Here is a 27,101-nt window from a genome sequence, read left to right as displayed (position 1 = left end):
ACCCTGACCCTGTCACACTCATTCCCTACAATAACACCAGCAGTATCCTGAGTATGAACTGTTAACACAAAATATTCAACAACATATTTAGATTCATAATTGAGTAAAATTATGCTTTTTTTTTAATGAGGATGTTAATATTGAAATTCACTCTCATCTGCTGTGCCATACAGTCACCATGATCCAATTATATTATCTAACCTCACAGCGGACTACTTTGCAAACTTCACCGAGTAGTGTTGTTTATTTCATAAAATCAAAATACTGTGAATACCGGAAATCTGAAATAAAAACAGAAAATGCTGGGAATACTCAGTAGGTAGGGTAACATTTGTGGAGAAACAGGCTTAACATTTCAGATTGATAAAACATGTATTCCCTTCCCACAGATGCTGCCAGGCCTGCTGAGTATTTTCAGCATTTGTTATATACTTGTAGCAATCTGTACCAGTATTTCTGAAGGGAATCTTTTGAGTAACATTTGCTTCACTACATCCCATGTAATAATGGGTTCACCTCCAGCATGGAGCAGAATGATTCAAATTCTCCTACCATGATTCGAAGGGAAGGCAATGATATTATCGCTAGACTATGAATCCAGAAACTCAGCTAATGTTCTGGGGACCCAGGTTCAAATCCCGCCGTGGCAGCTGGTGGAATTTGAATTCAATAAAAAATATCTGGAACTAAGAATCTATGGTGACCCTGAAACCATTGTCGAAAAAACCCATCTGGTTCACTAATATCCTTGAGGGAAGGAAATCTGCTGTCCTTACCTGGTTTGGCCTACATGTGACTCCAGACCCACAGCAATGTGGTTGACTCTCAACTGCCCTCCAAGGGCAATTAGGGATGGGCAATAAATGCTGGCCAGTCGGCGACCCATGTCGTACAAATGAATAAACAAAGAAGAATGAATGTCCTCTCCTAATTCAGCTGGTGACAGGAACTAGCAAATGGAGTAGGATGATTCCCCAAAAGAAAAAGAGGGTAAATCATCTCATATCAGCCCTGTATGTAGCATCAATTGATTTACGTACAACTGATCCCAAAGAATAAAGACTGCCTTATAAAGAAATATACTTTGTGAAAAATGTATTGGGTTTTTTTGAGGGGTGGAGAGGGGCATTCGTTACAAATGTTGCACAACATAGTAAGATAGACTCAATCAAATCACATTGTGGTGTGGCCTGATGGTCACAAAAGTTAATTATAGTTCTTCGGTCATCTCTCCTCCACGGAAAATGCTGGCCAAATTATTTTGCATGATGATTGTATCCCTGCTGAACACTTTCTCTTTGGATCAGTTTTGAGGACTGTGATACAGAGAAACAATATAGAGGAGCTTTTCCTTGCCACTCTGGAGAATATAATTACGGGTTAAATTTCGGATACCAGCAAGAGGGTGAAGCCAGATGCTGGTGTTCTGAGCCATTGGCAACTTGCTGCAACTCCCATTGAGCGTCGCAACTTGCTGCAACTCCCATTGAGCGTCACTGTTTTCCCGTCTGTTACTGACGTCAACCCTTTTAAAGTCAGGTCAGAACTGCAGGGGAATGTAAAAGAGAGGCAACAGCAACAGACTAAAACTCTGTAAAAGAGAGAGCGGCAACAGACTGAGACCCTGTAAAAGAGAGGCAACAGCAACAGACTGAGACCCTGTAAAAGAGAGGCAACAGACTGAGACCCTGTAAAAGAGAGAGAGGCAACAGGCTGAAATCCTGAGAAAGAGAGGCAACAGATCGAAACCCTGTAGAGAGAGAGGAACAGCAACAGACTAAAATCTTGTAAAAGAGCGAGGCAACAGGAAGCGATTGGACCCCCGACAAGAGTGGAATAGGCAGCCGCAGTTAAGGCAGATTGAGACTGGGTCTGGGGACACAGCCAGCCTGAGGACAAGGCTGGAACAGCAAAAGCTCAGGAAGAAAGAAACTGGTGCACTCAGCAGGCAGACACTGGGAGTTAGAGCCGCAGTGAGACAACACCGGAGGGATTTAAGACAAGGGCGTACAGTGTCGGGGTTTTGTTTTCAGACACCGGTGAAAAATAGTGAGGGAGACAGAGACTGGATTATCTACGAAGCCAGTGATTTAGAGAACCGGGATACACAGACAGACAGTGTGTGCGTGCAGAGAGAGAGGGAACACTGCAGGAACTGCTGCGACAGAGGCCGTGTGTACCGGCTCAGTGGAGACAGCAAGGGTCGGTGTATACAGTCAGGGATCAGTGTGTACACTGAGAGACCGGTGTGTAAAGTTAGAGATCAGCGGATACAGTTAGAGGTCGGTGTGTACACTGAGGGGTCGGTGTGTACACTCAGAGGTCGGTGTGTACACTCAGAGGTCGGTGTGTACACTGAGGGGTCGGTGTGTACACTGAGGGGTCGGTGTGTACACTCAGAGGTCGGTGTGTACCGAGCGGATCAGGCCGGGGTTGCCATCTCTCGCTGGGGAAGCTCATTTTCCGGGGACTGAAGCCGGGCCGGGGAGATGAGGCGGTTCTGGGCCCCGGGCCTGTGCTTCCCGCTGCTGCCTCTGCTCCTGGTGTCGGTGTCGGGCCGCACCGCCGAGTGGTACACGGCCTTCGTCAGCACCGCCTACCTGGACCCCGACACCAACATGACCGTGTCTGCGAACAGCGAGAGCGGCAGGTACATGGGGGGGTGGGATGATGGGGGCGTGGGGATTATGGGGGGGAGGGGCGATCGGGGGGACAGGATTGGGGGACAGGATTGGGGGGGGGGGGGAGAGGGGGGACAGGATTGGGGGGGGGGGGGGGGAGAGGGGGGACAGGATTGGGGGGGGGGGGGGGAGAGGGGGGACAGGATTGGGGGGGGAGGGGGGACAGGATTGGGGGGGGGGGGAGAGGGGGGACAGGATTGGGGGGGGGGGGAGAGGGGGGACAGGATTGGGGGGGGGGGGGGGAGAGGGGGGACAGGATTGGGGGGGGGGGGGGGAGAGGGGGGACAGGATTGGGGGGGGGGGGGGAGAGGGGGGACAGGATTGGGGGGGGGGGGGAGAGGGGGGACAGGATTGGGGGGGGGGGGGAGGGGGACAGATTGGGGGGGGGGGGAGAGGGGGGACAGGATTGGGGGGGGGGGGAGAGGGGGGACAGGATTGGGGGGGGGGGACAGGATTGGGGGGGGGGAGAGGGGGGACAGGATTGGGGGGGGGGAGAGGGGGGACAGGATTGGGGGGGGGGGGAGAGGGGGGACAGGATTGGGGGGGGGGAGAGGGGGGACAGGATTGGGGGGGGGGGGAGAGGGGGGACAGGATTGGGTGGGGGGGGAGAGGGGGACAGGATTGGGGGGGGGGGGGAGAGGGGGGACAGGATGGGGGGGGGAGAGGGGGGACAGGGGGGACAGGATTGGGGGGGGGAGAGGGGGACAGGATCGGGGGGGGAGAGAGGGGGAGAGAGGGGGGACAGGATCGGGGGGGGGGAGAGAGGGGGGACAGGATCGGGGGGGGGGGAGAGAGGGGGACAGGATCGGGGGGGGGGGAGAGAGGGGGGACAGGATCGGGGGGGGGGAGAGAGGGGGGACAGGATCGGGGGGGGGAGAGAGGGGGACAGGATCGGGGGGGAGAGAGGGGGGACAGGATCGGGGGGGGGGAGAGAGGGGGGACAGGATCGGGGGGGGAGAGAGGGGGACAGGATCGGGGGGGGGAGAGAGGGGGACAGGATCGGGGGGGGACAGGATCGGGGGGGGGAGAGAGGGGGACAGGGACAGGATCGGGGGGGGGGGGAGAGAGGGGGGACAGGATCGGGGGGGGGAGAGAGGGGGACAGGATCGGGGGGGAGAGAGAGGGGGGACAGGATCGGGGGGGGGGGGGGAGAGGGGGGACAGGATCGGGGGGGGAGGGAAGAGGGGGGACAGGATCGGGGGGGGAGGGAAGAGGGGGGACAGGATCGGGGGGGGAGGGAAGAGGGGGGACAGGATGGGGGGGGAGAGGGGGGACAGGATGGGGGGGAGAGGGGGGACAGGATGGGGGGGAGAGGGGGACAGGATGGGGGGGGAGAGGGGGGACAGGATGGGGGGGAGAGGGGGGACAGGATCGGGGGGGAGAGAGGGGGGACAGGATCGGGGGGGGGGGGAGAGAGGGGGGACAGGATCGGGGGGGGGGGAGAGAGGGGGACAGGAATCGGGGGGGGGGGGAGGGGGGACAGGATCGGGGGGGGGGGAGAGAGGGGGGACAGGATCGGGGGGGGGGAGAGAGGGGGGGACAGGATCGGGGGGGGGAGAGAGGGGGGACAGGATCGGGGGGGGGGAGAGGGGGACAGGACAGGATCGGGGGGGGGGGGAGAGAGGGGGGACAGGATCGGGGGGGGAGAGAGGGGGGACAGGATCGGGGGGGGGAGAGAGGGGGGACAGGATCGGGGGGGGGGGAGAGAGGGGGGACAGGATCGGGGGGGGAGGGAAGAGGGGGGACAGGATCGGGGGGGGAGGGAAGAGGGGGGACAGGATCGGGGGGGGAGGGAAGAGGGGGGACAGGATGGGGGGGGAGAGGGGGGACAGGATGGGGGGGGAGAGGGGGGACAGGATGGGGGGAGAGGGGGGACAGGATCGGGGGGAGAGAGGGGGGACAGGATCGGGGGGGTGGAGAGAGGGGGGGACAGGATCGGGGGGGAGAGAGAGGGGGGACAGGATCGGGGGGGTGGAGAGAGGGGGGACCAGGATCGGGGGGGTGGAGAGAGGGGGACAGGATCGGGGGGGGAGGGAAGAGGGGGGACAGGATCGGGGGGAGGGAAGAGGGGGGGACAGGATGGGGGGGGAGAGGGGGGACAGGGATGGGGGGGAGAGGGGGGACAGGATGGGGGGGGAGAGGGGGGACAGGATGGGGGGGGAGAGGGGGGACAGGATGGGGGGGAGAGGGGGACAGGATGGGGGGGGAGAGGGGGGGACAGGATGGGGGGGAGAGGGGGGACAGGATCGGGGGGAGAGAGGGGGGACAGGATCGGGGGGGTGGAGAGAGGGGGGACAGGATCGGGGGGGGGAGAGAAGGGTGGACAGGGATCGGGGGGGGGAGGAGAGGGGGGACAGGATTGTGGGGGGGAGAGGGGGGCAGGATCAGGGGCGGGGGGAGAGAGGGGGGACAGGATCGGGTGGGGGAGAGGGGGGGACAGGATCGGGGGGGGGAGAGAGGGGGGACAGGATCGGGGGGGGGAGAGAGGGGGGACAGGATCGGGGGGGGAGAGAGGGGGGGACAGGATCGGGGGAGAGAGGGGGGGACAGGATCGGGGGGGAGGGAGGGGGGACAGGATCGGGGGGGAGAGGGGGGGTCAGGATCGGGAGGGGGGACAGGATCGGGGGGGAGAGGGGGGGACAGGATCGGGGGGGACAGGATCGGGGGGGTGGAGAGGGCGGACAGGATCGGGGGGTGGTAAGGGGGACAGGATCGGGGGGGGTGAGAGGGGGGACAAGATCGGGGGGGAGAGTGGGTGACAGGATCGGGGGGGGAGAGGGGGTGTCAGGATCGCGGGGGGGAGAGAGGGGGTGACAGGATCGGGGGGGGAGAGAGGGGGGACAGGATCGGGGGGGGACAGGATCGGGGGGGAGAGGGGGGACAGGATCGGGGGGGAGAGAGAGGGGGGACAGGATCGGGGGGAGAGAGAGGGGACAGGATCGGGGGGGAGAGGGGGACAGGATGTGGGGGGGGACAGGATGGGGGACATGATGGGGGGAGGGGACATGATTGGGGGTGGAGAGGGGACAGGATGGGGGGGAGAGGGGGGACAGGATGGGGGAAGCAGGTTGGGGGAAGCAGGTTGTGGGGGAGGGCGACAGGATGTGGGGGGGGGGACAGGATGGGGGACATGATGGGGGGAGGGGGACATGATTGGGGGGGGGGACAGGATGGGGGACATGATGGGGGGAGGGGGACATGATTGGGGGGGGAGTGGGGGGACAGGATGGGGAAGCAGGATGGGGGGAGGGAGGACAGGATTGGGGGGGAGATGGGGGACAGGGGGCACGGGGGAGGCAGGTGGCACGGGGGGGAGGGAGGAGGCATGGGGGGAGTGAGGAGGGAGCGAGGATGCAGTGGGGGGAGGGAGGTGGATGGAGGTGGAGTGGGGGGAGGGAGGTGGGGGGAGGAAAATGGGGGGAGGGGGAGGAGGGGGGGAAGGAGGTGGAGGGAGGTGGAGTGGGGGGAGGGGGGAGGAAGGTGGGGGGAGGGGGAGGAGGGGGGAAGAAGGTGGAGGAGGTGGAGTGGGGGAAGGGGGAGGAAGGTGGGTGGAGGGGGGAAGGAGGTTGGGGGAAGGGGGAGGAAGGTGGGGGGAAGGAGGTGGGGGAGGGAGGTGGAGTGGGGGTGGGAGGTGGAGGCGGGCAGAGGGGGGGAGGGAGGGGGAGGAAGGTGGAGGGGGGGAGGAAGGTGGAGGGAGGTGGAGAGTGTGGGGACGGGGTAGGGAGGTGGAGTGGGGGAAGGGGGGAGGAAGGTGGAGGGAGGTGGAGTGGGGGAAGGAGGTGGAGGGGGGCAGGGGGGAGGGAGATGGAGGCGGGCAGGGGGGGAGGGAGGTGGAGGGGGGCAGGGGGGGAGGGAGGTGGAGGGGGGCAGGGGGGGAGGGAGGTGGAGGGGGGCAGGGGGGAGGGAGGTGGAGGCGGGGAGGGGGGCAAGGGGGGGGAGTGGAGGGGGGCAGGGGGGGAGGGAGGTGGAGGGGGGCAGGGGGGGAGGGAGGTGGAGGGGGGCAGGGGGGGAGGGAGGTGGAGGGGGGCAGGGGGGGAGGGAGGTGGAGGGGGGCAGGGGGGGAGGGAGGTGGAGGGGGGAGGGAGATGGAGGGGAGGGGGGGAGGGAGGTGGAGGGGAGGTCGGTGGAGGGAGGTGGAATGGGGTGGGGGGGAAGGGAGGTGAATGGGGGCGGGGGGGAAGGGAGGTGAATGGGGGCGGGGGGAAGGGAGGTGAATGGGGGCGGGGGGAAGGGAGGTGAATGGGGGCGGGGGGAGGGAGGTGGAGGGGGGGAGGGGGGCAGGGGGGGAGGGAGGTGGAGGGGGTTAGGGGGGAGGGAGGGGGCAGGGGAGGGAGGTGGAGGGGGCGGGAGGGAGGGAGGGGGCGGAGGGAGGGGGAGGGGGGCAGGAGGGAGGGAGGGGGCAGGAGGGGTGTGCGGGAGGGGAGGGGGAGGGAGGACGGGATGGGGGGGCAGGAGGGGATGGGGGGCAGGAGGGGATGGGGGAAGAGGAGGGGGGGCTGGTGGGGAGGGGGAGGGAAAGTGAGCAAGGGGGAGTGGGAGGAGATTTGGGATGGGGAGTGGGTGTTGGAGCGGCAAGGTGGAGGGGAGCTGGGGGTTGGAAGGGGTTGGGGGAAGGGGGAGCGAGAAAAGAGGTGGGGAGTGAAAGTGGAGGGGTCGCAGAATGAAGTGGGTGGGAGGTGGAAGGGATGGCAGGTTAGTGTAGGGAGGAGGTGGAAAGGTGTGTGCTGAGGGGGAGGGATGGTGAGGAGGGAGAGGGAGCAAGATGGAGGGAGTGGGGAGCACGGGAAAGAGCGGGGGATGGGACAGAAGATGGAGAGGGAGATAGTGAGGGAATGATGAAAGCGGGATGGTGGGGAGGGAGAGTGAGCAAAGGGGGAGGGATGGTGGTGAAGGTGGAGTGGGTTAGGGAAGGGTAAGTTGGGTGGAAATGGAGCGGTCAGGGAAACTGGGAGCAAGGGTTGGGGATAGGGAGTAGGAGAGGCAGAAGAGATGGTTCTGGAGGAGGAGAGGGGATGTCAAAGTGGGCAAATTGGAGGGAATAGGTGGCAGACAGTGGAGATCAAGGATGGGGAAGAGAGTGGATGGGGAGTGAGAGAAACAGATTTATTTTAAAGAGGGAGAAAATGAAATTCGATCAGCCATGAGTTTGTTACAGTTTTTATTCTTTTTTTTCTAGGTATGGTGACAGTTCTCCTAAAGATAGTGTGCAGGGGGTGATTGGGATCCCCAGAACCAATCGGGACCAATTGGGATGTGACCCCAACACAGAATACTTCATACCCAGATCAGGGGAACCATGGATAGCTCTCGTTGCCAGAGGGAATTGTACTTTCAAGGAAAAGATTTTAATTGCTGCAAAAAAAATGGCATCTGCAGTTGTGATTTACAATTTTCTTGGTACTGGGAATGCAACAGTCACCATGAACCACATTGGTAAGCTTTTGCTCACTCACACATCCCACCATAATCATTTGTGGAAACAGTAAAGTATAAATGACACATCTTAAATTGCAGCTTGATCCTTTAGCAGAGCCCAAAAAGTGTTTCATTTACTGTAAATGGTGTAGTCTTGTTACCAAAGGAATTTGGGTAATTGAGCAGCTTGGTACCACTGGAAATGAATAGTTGTTATGTTGTTGGCATGAGCAATTGCACATCAACTGTCACTTGACACTGTCAAAGCCTCTCAAACAGGCTGTTGTCATAATTAAAAATCAGTAGAGCTTTAGTTACTGATATTGAGAAGGTTTGTTCTGTTTGCATAAAGATCAGATTGTCTCTAAGAAAAAAATTCAAATTGGATGAATTCCTTCATGGAGTTAGCAACATTATTTCTTTTAAAAAAAAAACTGGTTCACAATATTGTGAACATTTGCAACATATTTATATGTTCAGCATTTAGAAGCTACTGTGTATTTGGCCTTGTTTCTGAAATCCATTCTGGATTCAAAAGAAGTGGGTGAAAAAATTGCCAAACGTTAATCATAATATTTCAAAGTTTTCTTGATTAGGAAATTCTGATGTTAAGAATGAAAATTTGTTAATGTCACTTTGGTAGTTAAGGCAGTTACGAGAGAGAAACAAGTGTCTACAGGCCTGTGAGATCCACATTTGTTATGGGAAGGCTACTCGAACCTGTCACCTATGAGTGAATCAGCAAAAGCCAACATGTCTTTGTAAAGGGCAAGTCATGTCTGAATAATCTCATTGAATTTTATGAAGAGATCAGTAATGAAGTACATAAAGGGAGTTCTATAGATATTATCAAAATGGGCTCCCAGAAGACATTTGTTAATCTTCACAAAACAAGATTAGCAAAACTTTGGGAGCACAAAATAGCAGATAACCTTTTAACTAGGGTTAGAAATTGGATGAGAGGTAGGAGAAAGTGGGGATAAAGAGTACTAACGGAATATATTTAGTCAACTTTTAGGAGTTTCTGTTCAGCTGTTTATTTGAGAATCATAGAAACCCTACAGTGCAGAACGAGGCCATTTGGCCCATCGAGTCTGCACCGACCACAGTCCCACCCGGGCCCTACCCCCATATCCCTACATATTTAGCCACTAATCCCTCGAAACTACGCATCTCAGGACACCAAGGGCAATTTTAGCATGGCCAATCAACCTAACCTGCACATCTTTGGACTGTGGGAATCATTTGAATAAAAGTTAGAAAACAAACTACAGAAGCTTTATTTTGGTAAGGCTTCTATCGAGTGAAAAGCAGAGGCACGTGTGTGTTTATGTGTGAAAGAATGAGGAAAGAACAGTTTGTACTCCTACACCAGTTGTAGCTTTTTTGTGTTCCATAAACTTTAGAAAACATATTGAACTACGAGAGACAGAAAAAGAAAGTGTTCCTCATGTCAGGTCACAAAGGAACCAGTGGAATTTTGAAACCAGCTAGTTATTTAACGTGTTTTGTTGATGGTTAGAGAAGGCAAATCATTCTTACAATCTTTCTCATTGATGTAATTGCTAATATCCATGAGACCAGGAGAGTGAAAGACCAGATCATAACTTAAGATCATAACATAAGAATATAAGACGTAGGAACAGGAGATGGCCAGACTACCTACCCTGAAGTTTAATAAGGTCATGTCTGATACTTGATCTCAGTTCAACATTCGCACCTAATGCTAATATTGCTTGCTTCTCTTAGAGTCCAAAAATTTATCCATATTATCCTTAAAATGAGAACTTGTGTATATGCCATTTTTAACATATGGAAACATTGCATGGGGCTTCACCAGAGCATTATAAAGCTTAACCACAAGGTGGTATTAGGAGATGACCAAAAGCTTAGTCAAAAAGGTAGGTTTTAAGGATGTCTTTCATAGAATCCCTGCAGTGCAGAAGGAGGCCATTCGATCCATTGAGTCTGCACTGACTCTCCGACAGAGCATCTTACCCAGTCCCTCCCCCACACTATCCCCGTAACCCACGCATTTACCCGATTAATCCCCCTAACCTACACATTGTTGGACACTAAGGGGCAATTTACCATGGCCAGTCCATCTAACCTACACATCTTTGGACTGTGGGAAGAAACCAGAGCACATGGAGGAAACCCACACAGACAGAACGTGCACTCAGACAGTCACCAAAGAAATTGAGTGAGATCTTGATGAGGTACAGCTTGGTGTTGTCAGCGGACATGTGAAAACTGAACGCTGTGCTTTTGGATGATGTTGCCAAGGGGCAGCATGTCAATAAACATAAGAAAAATAGAAGCAATCTTTTTCCTCATTCTAAAAAGCAAGAAAATTGTGTTCTGACAACCTACAAAAACAAGAGGAAAACAGAAAAAGAATGAACAGGGTATTATAACCTAGAAAGCCAGGTGGTGAAGTATAGAATGAAGTTAAACATTTTTATTGGCATTTTTATAAGCATTTATTTACAGCAATGTGTTACAAGCATGCATCTCGTAATCCAAAAATCACAGTCTCAAACTGTGTCTATTTTATAGCACAAATGAATCTCCAGTTACTGCCCATCACCTGCATACAATTATCAAAGAAGAGGGGAAGTTGAAAGCACGACAAGGGGCTTCTGGCCTCTTGATACCAGCCCTTGGGCAATTGAGGAAATGGTGGTGGGTTAGGGGAGTGAATGAAAAGTCAAGTTGATGTGAGAGACTTTGAGTGAGAGAGAAGGGAGAATATAGGGATCGATTGGCATCCTTAACTGGACTGACCTACATGACACTTCAGATCCACTGTGATGATGGTGGTGCAATTGATATGGTTAAACATATATGTGTTTAAGGGGGATGTTTAAAAATCAGGTTTATTTTTATAGGATATATTGTGAAGCCAGACTTGACCCCAACAATTTTTATATTTTGGCATAAACATGAGGAAAGGATACTTCCTTCCAGGAGTGATTCCTCTGACAATGTAGAGATTTTTATATAGTGAAAGAAACTTTATTTAATAACACAGTTTAAATATAATTCTAACTCTATTAACAGTTGAACAATATTTAAAAATGAAAGGAAGCAAGTTTATTTTCTAGCTTTTAACTGTTCCAGTTCCAAATAAACATTCTTCATGCATAAATCAAATTCACTTCTATATAAATCCAGTTAGCAAATTCGGGCATACTTGCCTTAACGTTTGTTAAAAGTCTTGAAACTTTCAGAGAGAGATAGAGTTCCAGAAGCCTGCAAAATCCTTTTAACTTCAACCAGGCTTCAGCTGCAAACTAAACTGCTTTCTACAAAAGCTTTTTCTTTGTCTGCTACAGACCCAGGACTGTACATAAACCACATAACCCTGTCAATCACTCTAATCAAAAATCTCAGAAGAACTTTAGTAAACAAAAATCCATTCATTTAACATAATGACTTGCAAAGGTGAAATGAGTAATCATCCTACTCTCTCAGCATCTGAGTTGCATTCCCCCCAGCCATACCGACTGCCTGTAATATAAAGCTGAATTTTTAAACATTACCCTGAAAACAAAAATAGTAGTATGAATGTGTATATATCAATTGCACCACCATCATCATGCCACAGCAATGTGGTTGACTCTTAACTGCGCTTTGCAATGGCCGAGCAAGCACTCAGTTCAAGGAAAATTAGGGATGGGTAACAAATGCTGGCCTAGCCAGTGACATATTCCATGAAAGAATAAAAGGGGGAAAAAATGATGTGACTAGGAGTGACAGGAAAGAGAGGTGTTTAAGAATGTATAGTTGATGGGCTTGGACAGAGGGTGCAGGTTGGCATGATTGATTGAGAAGAATTGTAAAGAATCTGATGAGGCACACATTTTCTTCATAGACCCCATCCTTATAGGCCTGGCTGGAATGCTCTTTCGGAGAGTTGGTGCAGACTCGATGGGCTGAATGGCCTCCTTTTGATAACAGCAACATTAAGACAACAGGGAAAAGTAACATCAACAACTCGCATTGATATAACGGCTTTAACACGGTAAAACGTCAATAGGCACTTCACAGGAGTGTTATCAAACAAAATTTTACACTGAGCCACTCATGGGGATATGAGGTTCAAGAACTAGGATTTAAGGAGTACCTGAAAGGAAAATGAGACAGACCGACGGAGAGAGCTAAGGAAGAAGCTCCAGAGCTTGGGGCCCAGGTAGCTGAATGTACAGCCACCAACAATAAATTGATTAAAATCGCAATAAAGTGACGATTGGAAAACAGAGTTGCTATTGTAAATTTGATGATCTTTTCAGCATCAATTTGTACATTTAAGTGAACATGGCAATAATCTGTACCAGCAGCATCTCACTGGAAACAATTAGGCAAATTATTTGGTGATACCATTTCGTTTAGGCGGAAATGTTGTCCAGGACACTAGTCCTTAAGTTAGTACAATGAGATTGTACTTAAAAAGATAGGGGAGAACTTGTTTAACTTCTTAACTGAAGGATATTTTCTCTTTCAGGATAATTAAGCCAATCAGTGTGGCAACAACTCCAATCCACAAGTCACACTAATTGACTCTAACCAGATATATTCCACAAATTACACGTTAATCTAACAAAATATGAGCTGTCATTTTGTGGTGCATTTGATCATCAGTGCCTATTACTCTGTTATTCTAACTACAAATCCTATTTTTAAAGAGATATTTATCTACTTCATGATGAAAGACTTAACTAACATAACATTAAACACTTTTGCTACATCTATATATTCGTGAGAAGGATAACTGCTCGTTAATTTTGAGTTCCCATCTTCTAGTTCTGAGCTTATTCTTAAAGTAAAATAAACACCTACAGTTTATAACTCCCAGCCCATCTCTTTCAAGTTAAGTTCTATGAGCTATCCTTTGTAACTTAAAGTCCCTGGAGCTAGAATGATCTTGTCGCTATTTCTTGAACTATGCCTTTACAGTAAAGAATAGTTGAATAAAGGATAAGGGTGGTTAAAGTTGAAAAGGGAAATCCCTTTTTGGAGGATGAAAGGATGGTAGTATTATCGTGTTATTACTTTAACCTCCGTTTTCACAGGAGAATGTAGCAGTGAAAATAAAAGGGAAGATAAGGTGAAATGCATACAAAGATGTGCAGATTAGGTGGATTGGTCATGTAAATTGCTCCTTAGTGTCCAAAAATGTGTAGGTTATGCGGATTAGCCATGGTAAATGCATGGGTTTGCGGGAATAGGGCACGGGGGTGGGCGTGGGTAGGATGCTCTTTCAGAGAGTCAATGCAGACTCGATAGGCTGAATGACCTCCATCTGTACTGTAGGGATTCAGTGGTTCCAATTACATAAGATTACTATAGGCACGGAAACTGTATGAAGAAAATGTAACAATAGACCAGTCAACAAAGAGAGTTAATTAAGAAATGCAGCAACAATTTGTAAAAGACTGTTTTATGTTTGACTAATTTAACAAGAGCACACTGATAAAGGGACTACTGAGAATGTGAACCATATCATCTCTTCATGACTGCACTATTGCCATGGTCTTTATCTTCCACCTCTGTAAACTGCTGTTATCTGAAACCCCACCGCCGGTATCCTATCCTATCCTAAACCTAAACCATCCTGCTCATCCTCCAACATCTCAAGTTTAAAATTCTCACAGTCATGTTTAAATCCCTTCATGGCCTTACGCCTTCCTATCTTGCAACCTCACCAGAGCTCTCAATTCCTCCAACTCAGACTTCTTATGCAAATCTCCTTCTCTTTTGCCCAACACTGGCTGTTGTGCTGTCGGTCATCTAGGCCCCAGACTCTAGAATTTATTCCCTAAACACCAAGAATCCCACCTACTTGGTTGTGAGCAGAAGCTAGCTGGAATCGATAATGTTTGCTGGCCCTTACCAGACTTTCTCTTTACCATCAGAGTGATATAGAGGATCTCCAGTTTTCTCTCTGTCTGTCAGGGTTTAGGTACAGCTGATGTAAGCACCTGCCCTGAGAATGCGAGTAACCACACGCCCCAATTTGGGAAGGCAACTGGATTTCTTGTTCAGGTGGATTTAGGACCAATCTATCACTCTGCATGGTGGAACAGATCTGTCAGAATGCCAGGTCCTCTGATTCTGTTCTATCAATGGCTTAAGATGGTAGAATGTCAGATATTATACTGAATGTGGAAAATGTAGCTTTCCACAGTTAAAGTAACTTGTTTTTACTTGCAGTTAAAAAGCCTCTGTGAAGTTAAAGTAACTTGTTTTTACTTGCAGTTAAAAGCCTCTGTGAAGTATTTCAATACTCAATGGGCGTTGTTGATATTTTCTTGCTGACCAGTTGCATTTGGTGAATGGGCAGTAATCACACTTTAAGCTTTATCTTTCTGCAAGTCAGCTGTTGCTCACAATTCACTGCATATGCATATTTCCCACTCAAATTGTGTACAGCCTTTCCTTTTCAGCGTTAAACCCATTTGCCAGTCCAAAGCCCTATTGCCCTTGTTCACATCTCTATTTTAACTTATTCAGCATCAATTAGTGTTTGAAAAATGCCTTTGGTAAAATAAAATATCCCAAGGCTTTTCACATGGACAGTAGAGAGAATGAATGAGTAGTTGGCAACAAGGCCTATGAGGAGTCATTCAAAAGATGGGAGAGAATAAAAAGGTGTGTTCTAGATAGCTGGAAGTTCTCCCACCTAGTGAGGAGCTCTAAGAGCAGGGATACATGAATCGCCAAATTCGGATAGACTTGGAACTGGAGAAAATTGGACTTGTGTTGGAAACGAGTTAGAAATTTGGTGGTCTTGGTTTTCCCAATGTTTAAGCTAGGGAGCGGGTCCAATGGGGAATAAGCAGTATCGTGGTGAAACCAAACATGAAGACTTTATTGAATTTTCCTCACTTTTTTAACAAGGTGTCTATTAAAGACATCACTATGCATCCCAGTGAATTGGAGGCAAGTTAGACTTGTGACATGCTATTTCATAGCAAAGAAAAACAAGCAATGAACCGAACAAAGTCTACTTACAAATGAACTATGAACTTAAACAAACAAATCTCATGACCTAACCCGCAACAATTTCTCCCAATAAAATCACTCCAGCAAAATGAATGGAAGATAGTTACATAATACAAAGTAAAATCAATCTGTCAGTTGCAATCCAGGGATGATTGATGATGATCAGCTTCATGCTTCCTGGAATAATAGTGTCACTTTATGCAGCCTATTTTTAATTTCCCCTCCTCAGACTCTTTCCAACCAGCATTGTTGACTGGGGAGTAGAGGTATAGCAATCCTGAAGCCCAGGCTAATGTTTTGGAGACATGGATTCAAATCCCAACATGGCAGCTGGTGGAATCTAAATTAAATTAATACAGCTGAAATACAAAGCTAGTCTCATTAGCTATCATTGATTTTTTTTGTAAAATCCATCTGGTTCACTAATGTCCTTGTGCTAAGGAGTTCTGTTAACTTTACATAGTCTAACTTTACCCAGTCTCTTAATTACCCCCTGAAATAGCCTAACAAGCCATGGGGCGGCACGGTGGCACAGTGGTTAGCACTGCCTCACAGGGCCAGGGACCCAGCTTGGGTTGCTGTCTGTGTGGAGTTTGCAAGTTTCCCCGTGTCTGCGTGGGTTTCCTCCGGGTGTTCCGGTTTCCTCCCACGGTCTGAAAGATGTGCCGGTTAGGTGCATTGACCCAAACAGGCACCAGAATGTGGCGACTGGGGGAATTTCACAGTAACTTCATTGCAGTGTTAATGTAAGCTTTACATTAGCATGAAGGTCCAGAAGCATCTCAATGTCACTAAGTTCAAATAGGCTGTCATGAATTGGACTGAAGGAACCTCTCAAATTGGTTGACACACCATCCACCAACTTCAGTATTCACTCCCTCCATCACGGATACACAGAGACAGCAGTGTGCACCATCTACAAGATCACTGCAGCAATTCACCATGACTTCTTTGACCGCACTTCCCAAACTTATGACTTCTGTCATCTAGAAGGATAAGAGCAGCACATGCATAGGAACACCACCACCTGGAAGTTCCCCTCTAAGTCACACACCATCCTGACTTGGAACTATATTGGCGTTCCTTCATTATCGCTGGGTCAAAATCCTGGACCTCCCTCCTTAATAGCATTGTGGGTGGATTTATATTACGTGGACCACAGTGGTTCAAGAAGGCGTTTCACCATCACCTTCTCAAGGGCAATTAGGATTGGGCAATAAATGCTGGAGAGCAGTGATGCCCTCATCTCAGGAAAGAATAAAAAATAAATTCAAGAGTTGCCTGTGTAAAGCAAAAACTTGCTGCTCGAGGACGACTGGGTGAGCTTGATGGATGTACTGTAGTCCCCTGCTCTAATGTCCCTTGACCCTGCCTCTCATAAGTATCAGGATTAATTTCATGAAACAATGGGGGAATTCTGAAACTACTGGAGAAGAAACAATACCTCTACAGATTTACCTTGGTGACAAGACAATGCTCCAGGAGCTGATGCTTTCCCAGCTGAGGAGTAAAAGGCTGGATGTCAATGCCTGCTCAAGAAGCTCACTGAACTCTTTCAGTTTATGTTGGGGCAAGTATCCATCCCACAAGGGAACAACCATGTCTCCATTCTTCACCAGTGCAAATGGACAGGAACTCGCAAATCTTGCAACAATCATATACGAATGTCATTCTTCTCAATCGCTGACAAAATTATCACCAGACTCCTCACCGCTTCATGCAACATCTCGACCGGGATCTGCGACTAGAGATTCAGTGCAGTTTCAGAAAAGTTCGAGGAACCAGTGATATGCTGTTTGCAATTAGACAGCTCCAAGAGAAATGCCAAGAAGAGAACACAGACCTCCACACCATGTTTGTTGACCTGACCAACTCCTTTGACACTGTCAGCCCTGAGGCCTTTGGAAGGTAATGGAGAAATTTGAGAATTTGGAAATTCCCCAAGAAATTCATCATAATGGTTCAACATTTCCATGACGGCATGCTTGGACGTGTCCTGGATGATGAGTTTTCTGAGTCATTCCCAGTCACTGCAAGCCTCTCGATTCAAGAGCAAGTAGGAACGGCTACAAATGCTGACCTTGCAAGCGATGCCCATAACCCATGAAAGAATTTTTTTTTAAAACAAGAATTGCCAAAGCAAGTGTATCCTTGTTAGACTTTGAACATGGCCGGTTAGCTCAGTTGGTTGCAGCATGGATCTAATAACCCCAAGGTCATGGGTTCGATCCCTGTACAGGCCAGATGCAATTGCCTGTGCTTGTACAATCTTGGCTCTTGTTAAGTTGGCTGTTTAGCACAGAAGGTTAGAGTATGGTGCTAATAATGCCAAGGTTGTGGGTTTGATCCCCGCGCTGACCTATGTGTTTTACAATCCTGGCTACAATCAGTGCCAATCCATTTCCTGTCACAGTGCAGTGTTTTGAACATGTCGCCTCAGTTGCATCACAGCCATGCTTTTTCACCTTAGATAAGATTTGCGACTGGAAAATTTCTGGGAATGAAGAGGCGTACATCTGCCTACCAAACTGAAAGTCTATAGAGCAATAGTCCTGCCCTGCATGTGTGTGAGACTAAAGCTGTGTAGCAGCATCATACCAAAAACCTCAGCACTTTCACAAGAGTAGTCTTTGAAAGCTTCTGAAGATCAAGTAGCAGGACAAAATACCAGATACTGAGATGTTAACCCAAGCTGCAATGCCAAGTGTCAACACCATATCAAGATAGTCAGAACTGAGTTGGGCTGTGGCTAGAAGGCCTGACGCTTACCAAATTAGATCTGCTATAGAGTACTTGTATCTGGGGCAGTCAAAGGAAGTGCTACAAGGACACTCTGAAGGAACGTGGGAAAAAGGAGCAGGGGTAGGTTATCTGCCCCCTCAAGTCTGCTCTGCCATTTAACTGATCTACTTCAATGCCATTTTTCTGCACTATCACCGTATTCCCTTGATATCTTTAATATCTAGAAATGTATTGACCGCTGAATCTCCACAGCCCCCTGGGATAGAGAATTGCAAAGATTCACCTTCCGAGTGAATAAACTCCTCCTCATCTCAGTCCTAAATGGCCTGCCTCTTATTCTGAGACTGTGCACCTGGTTCAAGACCTCCTCCAGCCAGGGGAAATGTCCTCACTGCATCTACCCTGACGAACCCTGTCAGAATTTTGAGTGTTTCAATGAGGTCACCTTTCATTCTTCTGAACTCAAGAGCATCGAGGCATAGTCTCATCAATCTCTCTTCATAGGGCAATCCCAGGAATTAGTCTGATGAATCTTTGTTGTGCTCTCTCTGTGGCAAGGATATTCTTCCGTAGTTTAGTCGACCAAAATTGTGCACAATACCCTAGGTGTGATCTAACCAAGGTTCTATACAATTGCAGTGAGACATATTTACTCTTGTACTCAAATTTTTTTGCAATAACGGCATACATACCATTTGTCTTCCAAATTGCTTGCTGCATCTGCATGCTAACTTTCAGTAATTCATGACCAAGAACACCTATGTACCTTTGGAATGAACACTTCTTAATCTCTCCCCATTTAAGAAAAACTCTGCATTTCTGTTTTTCCTATCAAGGTGGATAATTTTATATCTTCTACATTATATTCCATCTGCCATGTTCTTGCCCACTGACTTAGCCCCTTGAAGTCTCTCTGCATCCTCCTCACAACTCACATTCCCAACTAGTTTTGTGTCAATAGCAAACTTGGAAATATTACATTTGGTCCCCACATCTAAATCATTGATATAAGTTGTGAATAGCTGTTGCACAAGCACTGATCCTCCTGGTACCTCATTAGTTACACCCTGCCAATCTGAGAATGCCCCATTTATTCCTACTGTTTTCAGTTTGTTAACCAATTCTCAATCCATGCCAGGGTATTACCCCCTAATTTTGTTTACTAACCTCTTGTGTGGCACCCTATTAAAAGCTTCTGAAAATCCAAATACACCAGATCTACTGGTTCCTCCATATGTATTCCGCTAGTTAAATTCTCAAAAAACTTCAACAGGTTTGTCCAACATGATTTTGTTTTGATAAATCCATGTTGACCTTGCAGAATTCCACCACTGTTATCCTTCATAACATATTCTCGCATTTTCCCTATTACTGATGTCATGTTAAAAGGTCTGTAGCTCCCCATTTTCTCTCTCCCTCCTTTCTTAAACAATCTCCATTCTCCTCTTTCAACACTGCAGAATATCAATCATCAGGGCCAGAGGATTTACCAATTTTCAGTCCCATTAATTTCACAAGTACAACATTTTTACTCATACTAACTTCTTTCAGTTCCTCATTCTTGCTAGTTCCCTTGGTTCTGTGGTATTTCTCGGAGATTTGTTTAGCTTCTCTGCCGCTTTCTTATTCCACATTATAAATTCTCCTGTCTCTGGGCCCATATTTGTCTCTCTTAATCTTTTCCTTTTTACATACCTTTAGAAGCTTTTGCAGTCTGTTTTTATGTTTCTCACTGGTTTACTTTCGTATTCTATTTTCTCTTTCTTTATCAATTCCTTAGGTCCTTCTTTGCTGAATTCTAAAATACTCCGAATCCTCAGGCTTATTACATTTTTTGGCAACTTCATAAGCCTCTTCCATTGATCTAATATGATCTTTAACTTCTCTTGTTAGCTATGTTGGATAACTATTTTTGTTCTATTTCTTTGCCTCAAGAGAATATATATTTGTTGTAAACAATGTATTCATTCTTTAAATGTGAGAAATTGCCTCTATATCATCGCACCTTTTAACGTAATTTCTCAATCTACTAAGCAACTTTTCCCTCATTCCTTTGTAGTTTCTTTTGTTGAGATTTAAGACCCTAGTTTCGGAGCAAACCACATCACTTTCAAACTTTATGTAAAATCCTATGATATTATAGTCATTCTTCCCGAAAGCTCCTTTACAATGAGATTATTAATTAGCCCTTGCTCATTGCATTGATCTATACCAGATCTAAAATAGCTCATTCTCTAGTTAATTCCCTCAACATTCTGTTCTAGACAACTATCTCAGATACATTCTAAGAATTCATCCTTCACAGCATTAGTGCTAATTAGGGTTACCAAATTTATATGTAGATTGAAGTCCCCAATGTTTATTTTATTACCCTTGTTACATGCATCTCTGATTTCCTGACTTACAGTGCCAAACTGTTTGGTGGCCTATAAACAACTCCCATCAATGTCTGTTGTCCATTTGCTGTTTCTTAGCTCCACCCAAACTAATTCTACATTGTGTTCTTCTGTTCTAAGATCCTCTCTCACTAATGTACTGATCTCATCCCTTATTAATGGAGCTTTGCCATTCCTCCTAAATGTTGAATATTCAGATCCCAGCCATGGTCACCTTGCAGCCATACATTCATAATGGTAATTAGTTCATGCCCGTTTATTTCAATTTATGCAATTAGTTCATCTACCTTGTTGTGAATGCTGTATGCATTCATATAGAATGCCTTTTTAACATCTGTGTTTGACTCAATTCAATGCTAGTCTTTGTTTATGCTGCCTTCCAAATTTGCTTAGTACTTTTCTTATCATTACCAGCTTTGTTTCTGTCCCACCTGAATTCACTCTTGGGTTCCCAACCCCTTCAGTAAGGAGTTTTGATTTTGAGTCCTAGGAGAAACTCCCCGAGATCGTTGCACCTGGCACAATCCCAAATAAAAGTCTATGCAGCTCCTTCAAAAATAAGCACATGCCAAGGGCAGAAAGAAAATGTAGAGAATGTAAATTCCAAGTCAGCAACTTGTCCAAAACTCAGTTGCCTGTGGTATCCTGTCCTGAGTGCAGCACAACCTTCTGGGCGTAGTTTGGCCTTAGCAGTCACTTATGTACCCACCGGAGCCCTAGTAAACACACCAGAAGATAAACATGATCACCTTCACCTCGAAAGACAAACAAGATAATTCTAACATGTTTCAGTATGATTTATATCATTATCATTCATTTGTGAACAAATTGTAAAATGGTTTTCAAAAAAATATTTCTTTTCCTTGAGGGTTGCAGCCTAATTCTACTAGTTTTTACACACAAACCGACCAACAAATGACATATAGAAATAGACCTACTGGTCCATCCATCCATTTGTGATGGCCAGAACTTTGCAAAACACTGTATATCCACCTGGAGCCATGTGATCTGCTCGGAGAGGTGAAAAACCAGATAACGTCCCAAACCATTTTGGGAGTGGTGTGGCAAAATCCCACGGTTCAGGAAATAAGGTTCCAGAGGACATTTGATAAGGTGCTACACAAAGGTTATTGTGAAAAATAAAAGCTCATGGTGTAAGGGTTAACATATTAGCATGGACAGAAGACTGGCTGGTTGGCAGAGAATATGCATAAGTGGATCTTTGGTAGAATGTGACAAGCTGGATCCCACAGGGGCCTCAACATTTTACAATTTATTTAGATGACTTAGATGAGGGGAGTGAAGGCACAATAAGCAAAATTTGCAAAGATAGGTAGGAAAGTATGTTGTGAAGTGGACATAGGTGGTTGCTGATGGATATAGGTAGGTTGAGTGAGCAGGCAAAAATCTGGCAAATCAAGTATAATGTGTAAAAATGTGAAGTAGTTCACTTTGGCAGGAAGAATGAAAAAACAAAGCATTACTCAAATGGAAATCAATGGCAGAATTACAAGATGTGGAGATGCCGGCGTTGGACTGGGGCAAACACAGTAAGACGTTTAACAACACCAGGTTAAAGTCCAACAGGTTTATTTGGTAGCAAAAGCCACACAAGCTTTCGGAGCTCTAAGCCCCTTCTTCAGGTGAGTGGGAATTCTGTTCACAAACAGAGCTTATAAAGACACAGACTCAATTTACATGAATAATGGTTGGAATGCGAATACTTACAACTAATCAAGTCTTTAAGAAACGAAACAATGTGAGTGGAGAGAGCATCAAGACAGGCTAAAAAGATGTGTATTGTCTCCAGACAAGACAGCCAGTGAAACTCTGCAGGTCCTGTCTGTGTCTTTATAAGCTCTGTTTGTGAACAGAATTCCCACTCACCTGAAGAAGGGGCTTAAAGCTCCGAAAGCTTGTGTGGCTTTTGCTACCAAATAAACCTGTTGGACTTTAACCTGGTGTTGTTAAACTTCTTACAGAATTACAAGATGCAGAGCAGGACTCTCAAAAAATTAGTATGCAGGAACAGCAAGTAATTAAGAAGGCTAATGGAATGGTATCCTTTATCACGAGAGGAATTGAACGTATAAGTAAGGAAGTTAGCTTCAGTTATACAGGACATTGAGACCACATATTGAATACTTTGTGCAGTTTTGGTCTCCTTATTTAACGAAAGATGTAAATGTGTTGGAGGCAATTCAGAGGTGGCTCACTTGATTGATACCCAAAATGAGAGGGTTGTCTTACTAGGAAAGGTTAATCTGGACTTGTTTCCACTGGAGTTTGGAAGAGTAGGGGAGACTTGATTAAAGTAGAATCATAGAGGTTTAAGGCATGGAAACAGGTCCTTCGGTCCAATCTGTCCATGCCACCCAGTTTTTACCATTACGCTAGTCCCAATTGCCCACGTTTGGCCCATATCCCTCTACCAATCTTATCCATGTAACTGTCTAAATGCTTTTTAAAAAGACAAAATTGTACCTGTCTCTACTAATACCTCTGGCAGCTTGTTCCAGACGCTCACCACCCTCTCTGTGAAAATCTTGCTCCTCTGGACCCTTTTGTACCTCCCCCATCTCACTTTAAACCTATGCCCTCCTAGTTTTAGATTTCCCTACCTTTGGGGAATGGATGTTAACTATCTCCCTTATCTATGCTCCTCATTATTTTGTAGACCTCTATAAATTCACCCCTAAGCCTCCTACTCTCCAGGGAAAAAAGTCCTAGTCTAGCCAGCCTCTCCTTATAACTCAAACCACCATAATAGGGTGATCAGAACTGTACATAATATTCCAAGTGTAGCCTTATCAATGTCTTGTACAACTTCAACAAGAAGTCCCAACTCCTATATTCAGTGTTCTGACCAATGAAACCAAGCATGCCAAATGCCTTCTTCACCACCTTGCCCATCTGTGACTCCGCTTTCAAGGAGCTATGAACCAGTACCCCTAGATCTCTTTATAACTCTCCCCAACCCCCTACCATTAACTGAGTAAGTCCTGCCCTGGTTCGATGTACCAAAATGTATCGCTTCGCATTTATCTAAAATAAGCTCCATCTGCTATTCATCAGTCCACTGGCCCAATTGATCAAGATCCCGTTGCAATCCTAGATAACCTTCTTCACTGTCCACTATGCCACCAATCTTTGTGTCATCTGCAAACTTACTAACCATGCCTCCTAAATTCTCATCCAAATCATTAATATAAATGACAAATAATAGTGGACCCAGCACCAATCCCTGAGGCACACCAACAACCCTGTACAACCGCCCTCTGTCTTCTGTCATCAATCCAATTTTGTATCCAATTGGCTACCTCACCCTGGATCCCGTGAGATTTAACCTTATGCAACTACCTATCATGCGATACCCTGTCAAAAGCCTTGCTAAATTTCATGTAGACAACGTCAACTGCACTGCCCTCATCTCATCCATCTTCTTGGTAACCCCTTCAAAAAACTCAATCAAATTCATGAAACATGATTTTCCACTCAAAGCCATGCTGATTGTCCCTTATCAGTCCTTGCCTCCCTAAATGCCTGTAGATCTTGTCTCTCAGAATACCTTCGAATAACTTACCCACTACGGACGTTAGGCGCGCTGGCCTGTAGTTCCCAGGCTTTTCCCTGCAGTGCTTCTTAAACAAAGGCACAACGTTTGCCACCCTCCAATCTTGGCACTTCATCTGTGGCTGTCAATGATTCAAATATCTCTGTTAGGGGACCCGCAATTTTCTCCCTAGCCTCCCACAGCCTTCTAGGATACACTTCATCAGGTCCCGGGGATTTATCTACCTTGATGCACTTTAAGACTTCCAGCACCACCACCTCCATAATATGTGCACTCCTCAAGACATCACTATTTATTTCCTCAAGTTCCTTAACATCCATGCCTTTCTCAGCAGTAAATTCTGATGAGGAATATTCATTTAGGATCTCACCTATATCTTGTGGACCTGCACATAGATGACTTTGTTGATCCTTAAGAGGCCCTACTCTCTCCCTAGTTACTCTTTTGCCCTTTATGTATTTATAGAAGCTCTTTGGATTCTCCCTTGCCTTATCTTTCAAAGCAATCTCGTGTCTCCTTTTTGCCCTCCTGATTTATATCTTAACTCTACTCCGACATCCTCTATACTCTTCAAGGAATCCACTTGATCCCAGCTGCCTATGCATGTTATATGTCTCCTTTTTGACCAGGGTCTCAATATCCTGAGTCATTCAGGGTTCCCAGTGTTGAAACCTCAATCAAAGCATAAGTCTACTCTTCTCTAAAGTTTACAGACTCAACTCTTTGAACCTATATGGGTAACTAAAATACTTTCAACTGGGAATGTGGAAGCAGAGATGTGCAAGGCGTGGGGGTTGGAGACTGAGGGCTCACAATGGCAGGCAAGGGAGTGAAGAAGCGAATGAATAGACAAACAATGGAAGGCAGAGGGAAAACTTGGAAGGAAAGCTGGACTCCAACAACATTGCAAGAAAAGCTGACAGACAAGAGGTCAAAGGGATATCACATCATTTACTGAAGGGGCTGCACAAAGGCTCCAGATGTGATGGGTGGAGATCTTAGTGGGGCATGGACACCTCACAGGTGAGGGGTTCTGGGGAAGGGTGGTTGAATCAAGGAACAGACTTCTTGAGATTGCTGGCCTTTTCCCTCTGGGTTGCTCACACCTTGCACAATCTGGTGAAGACAGCTGGGCTGGAGAGAATGATGTGTACTGGACTGGTATTTAAATATTCGGGGCTTGGAGCTCCGAAAGCTTGTGTGGCTTTTGCTACCAAATAAACCTGTTGGATTTTAACCTGGTGTTGTTAAACTTCTTACTTTAAATATGACACCAGGATCTTTGAACCCAGCAGCTGACGGCAGACAGATGAATCAGCTTTCAGCCCGTCAGGTGACTCTGAGGGGAATTTGCCTGTGTATAATTAATTAGGTTCTTAGCGCACAATCTAGCATGGGATCCCGCCATTCAAGCCAGTGGGAAAGGCACCACCCACAATGGCACTTAAAAATTGAGAATCCCACCCATTGTCTTAACCTGAAGAAGTTAAGACAATCACCATCATTGTTTTAAAAAAAGCATTCAATTTCTGAATGTCTTTTGATGGCTTTCAGGATTTGTGTAGTTGGCACCTTTTCATCTGGGATGGCCTCTTTTGTCTTTGTTAGAAAGTGAATACACAAGCCGGGTGATCTGACCTTTGGCGGCCATCTTTGCAGCATACTTAAATGCAACTTCTTAAATGAAAAGTCAATTTCAAAGAGCTCACATTGAATAAAGTTTGTATCTTACTAGTTTGGAATATAGCATGCCATTAGTGGACATGACAACTTAAATACCTCAATATAGCTGGTAGCTGTGAATATGTGTGAGAGCATGATATAAAATCCATAATTTGAACATTGTCCCATCCTCCTTTCATAATTACAAACCACAAGCTGGGAAATAAGTTTATAGGGTTGTAGATACACTATTCTTAACTCTGAGAATTGCAGAAGTTCACTGAAATACCAATACACAGCTGTGACACCTCAGATCAGTCATTGCCTTATCATTCTGAGCACTGAGTTTGCACAAATAACTCTTTAAGAAATGAGGAACCAATCACTCGTGAAAATGCAGACATGTAAATTTTCCTGGGCTATGCTTGCATTGTGAATATAAATTGTTATTGTACTGCATTGACATGTTGAACAATGGGAATCGCCATTGTATTGTTTTGAGAACTGTACCACCGTTATTGTTAACCTCATACGATGCTGTTTTGACCCGAGTCAAAATTGTAGAATATGCTAGTACAAACAGAGGTTTGCTTCAATTTCAGTGCCACAGAGCTTGGATTTCAACCTTTCATCAATTTGATTGAACAGTTGAACGTGATGCTATATCTGTTACCGTTGGCAATATTTCGAGCCGGCTCCGCCATTCATTATGATCATGGCTGATCTCCATCTCATCCTAACTCCACTACCCTACCTTTTTTCCATAGCCCTTTATCCCGCTTTCAATCAAAATTTATCTATCACTTCCTTGAATCCATTGATTGATTCTGCAAGGTGAATCATATGATGCAATATTCTACTTGCACTCATTCACAATTAGTATGTGAACTTGAGTATGTGGACTATATCCCTACTCAATAGTGGCATCAACAGACCATCATTTTACAATGTGCATGCAGTGTTGCAAAAGGAGAAACTTGTTAACACTTGTGCAAGCTTGTTAAATTGTTCAAAATCATGCTGTTGTTAGTGAGACTTCCTCTTCCTTTTTTCATCTTGATGTGTTGCAAAAAAGCAAAGTTATTGCTGACGGAAAGTTTTTTTTAAAAGTTGCACATTTTGAAACTCACTTACTGGCCTTTGAGAATGAGTTGCCTTGTCTGGGAGTGACTGAGAGATTGGATTCTGGTGTCATTCTGGTTGCTTTTGTTTTTCACTTCCCATCATTGTGGAGAGCTCAACTCTGAAGCTCTGAAGAGGGTAAGAAAGGCATTCCCTTTAGAATTGTTCTTACCTACATGAAAATGCAGTAATGGGTCCACCTAGATCTGTGATAGCCAACCACACTTATTCTTTTACATTATCTAAGTTTACCCCAAGAAGAAATTTTCTGCGAAGATGCATGATATTTGGAAAGCAGCAACACCAGGAGTAATTTAAGTAGGGTCAGGTCAAGGAAATATGTGGCAAGATCTTGTTTCATCGGCTTTCTTTGGCCTTATTCTCTACTTTCTCTATCTCCTCTTCATTGTCATTTCATTCTCCCCTGCAGAGAATTTTCATCTCCTCCCTCCTCTTCTACACCACCACAATATCATCCTCTTCCTGAAGCACTGTTTATTG

General features: G+C 47.0%; 1 protein-coding gene across 2 annotated transcripts in view; it reads left to right on the top strand.

The window, feature by feature from the left end:
• The first annotated feature begins 1,270 nt into the window (after positions 1-1,270).
• LOC144499677 (E3 ubiquitin-protein ligase RNF149-like) overlaps positions 1,271-27,101 on the top strand; it is a 49,088-nt gene continuing 23,257 nt past the window's right edge. Inside the window, exons 1-3 of one of the 2 annotated variants that reach the window (XM_078221946.1) lie at positions 2,147-2,282; positions 2,403-2,650; positions 7,858-8,114. In XM_078221946.1, the coding sequence (XP_078078072.1) occupies positions 2,490-2,650; positions 7,858-8,114 (418 nt within the window). In that variant the 5' untranslated portion in view covers positions 2,147-2,282; positions 2,403-2,489. Of the gene's footprint in view, positions 2,651-7,857; positions 8,115-27,101 lie in introns of both variants that reach the window. The other variant, XM_078221945.1, reaches the window with a different exon arrangement.

This window comes from Mustelus asterias, chromosome 10 (assembly GCF_964213995.1).
Source record: "Mustelus asterias chromosome 10, sMusAst1.hap1.1, whole genome shotgun sequence".
NCBI lineage: Eukaryota > Metazoa > Chordata > Chondrichthyes > Carcharhiniformes > Triakidae > Mustelus > Mustelus asterias.
Note: the sequence above shows the minus strand (reverse complement) of the source record. Positions and strands in the feature narration are given on the sequence as shown.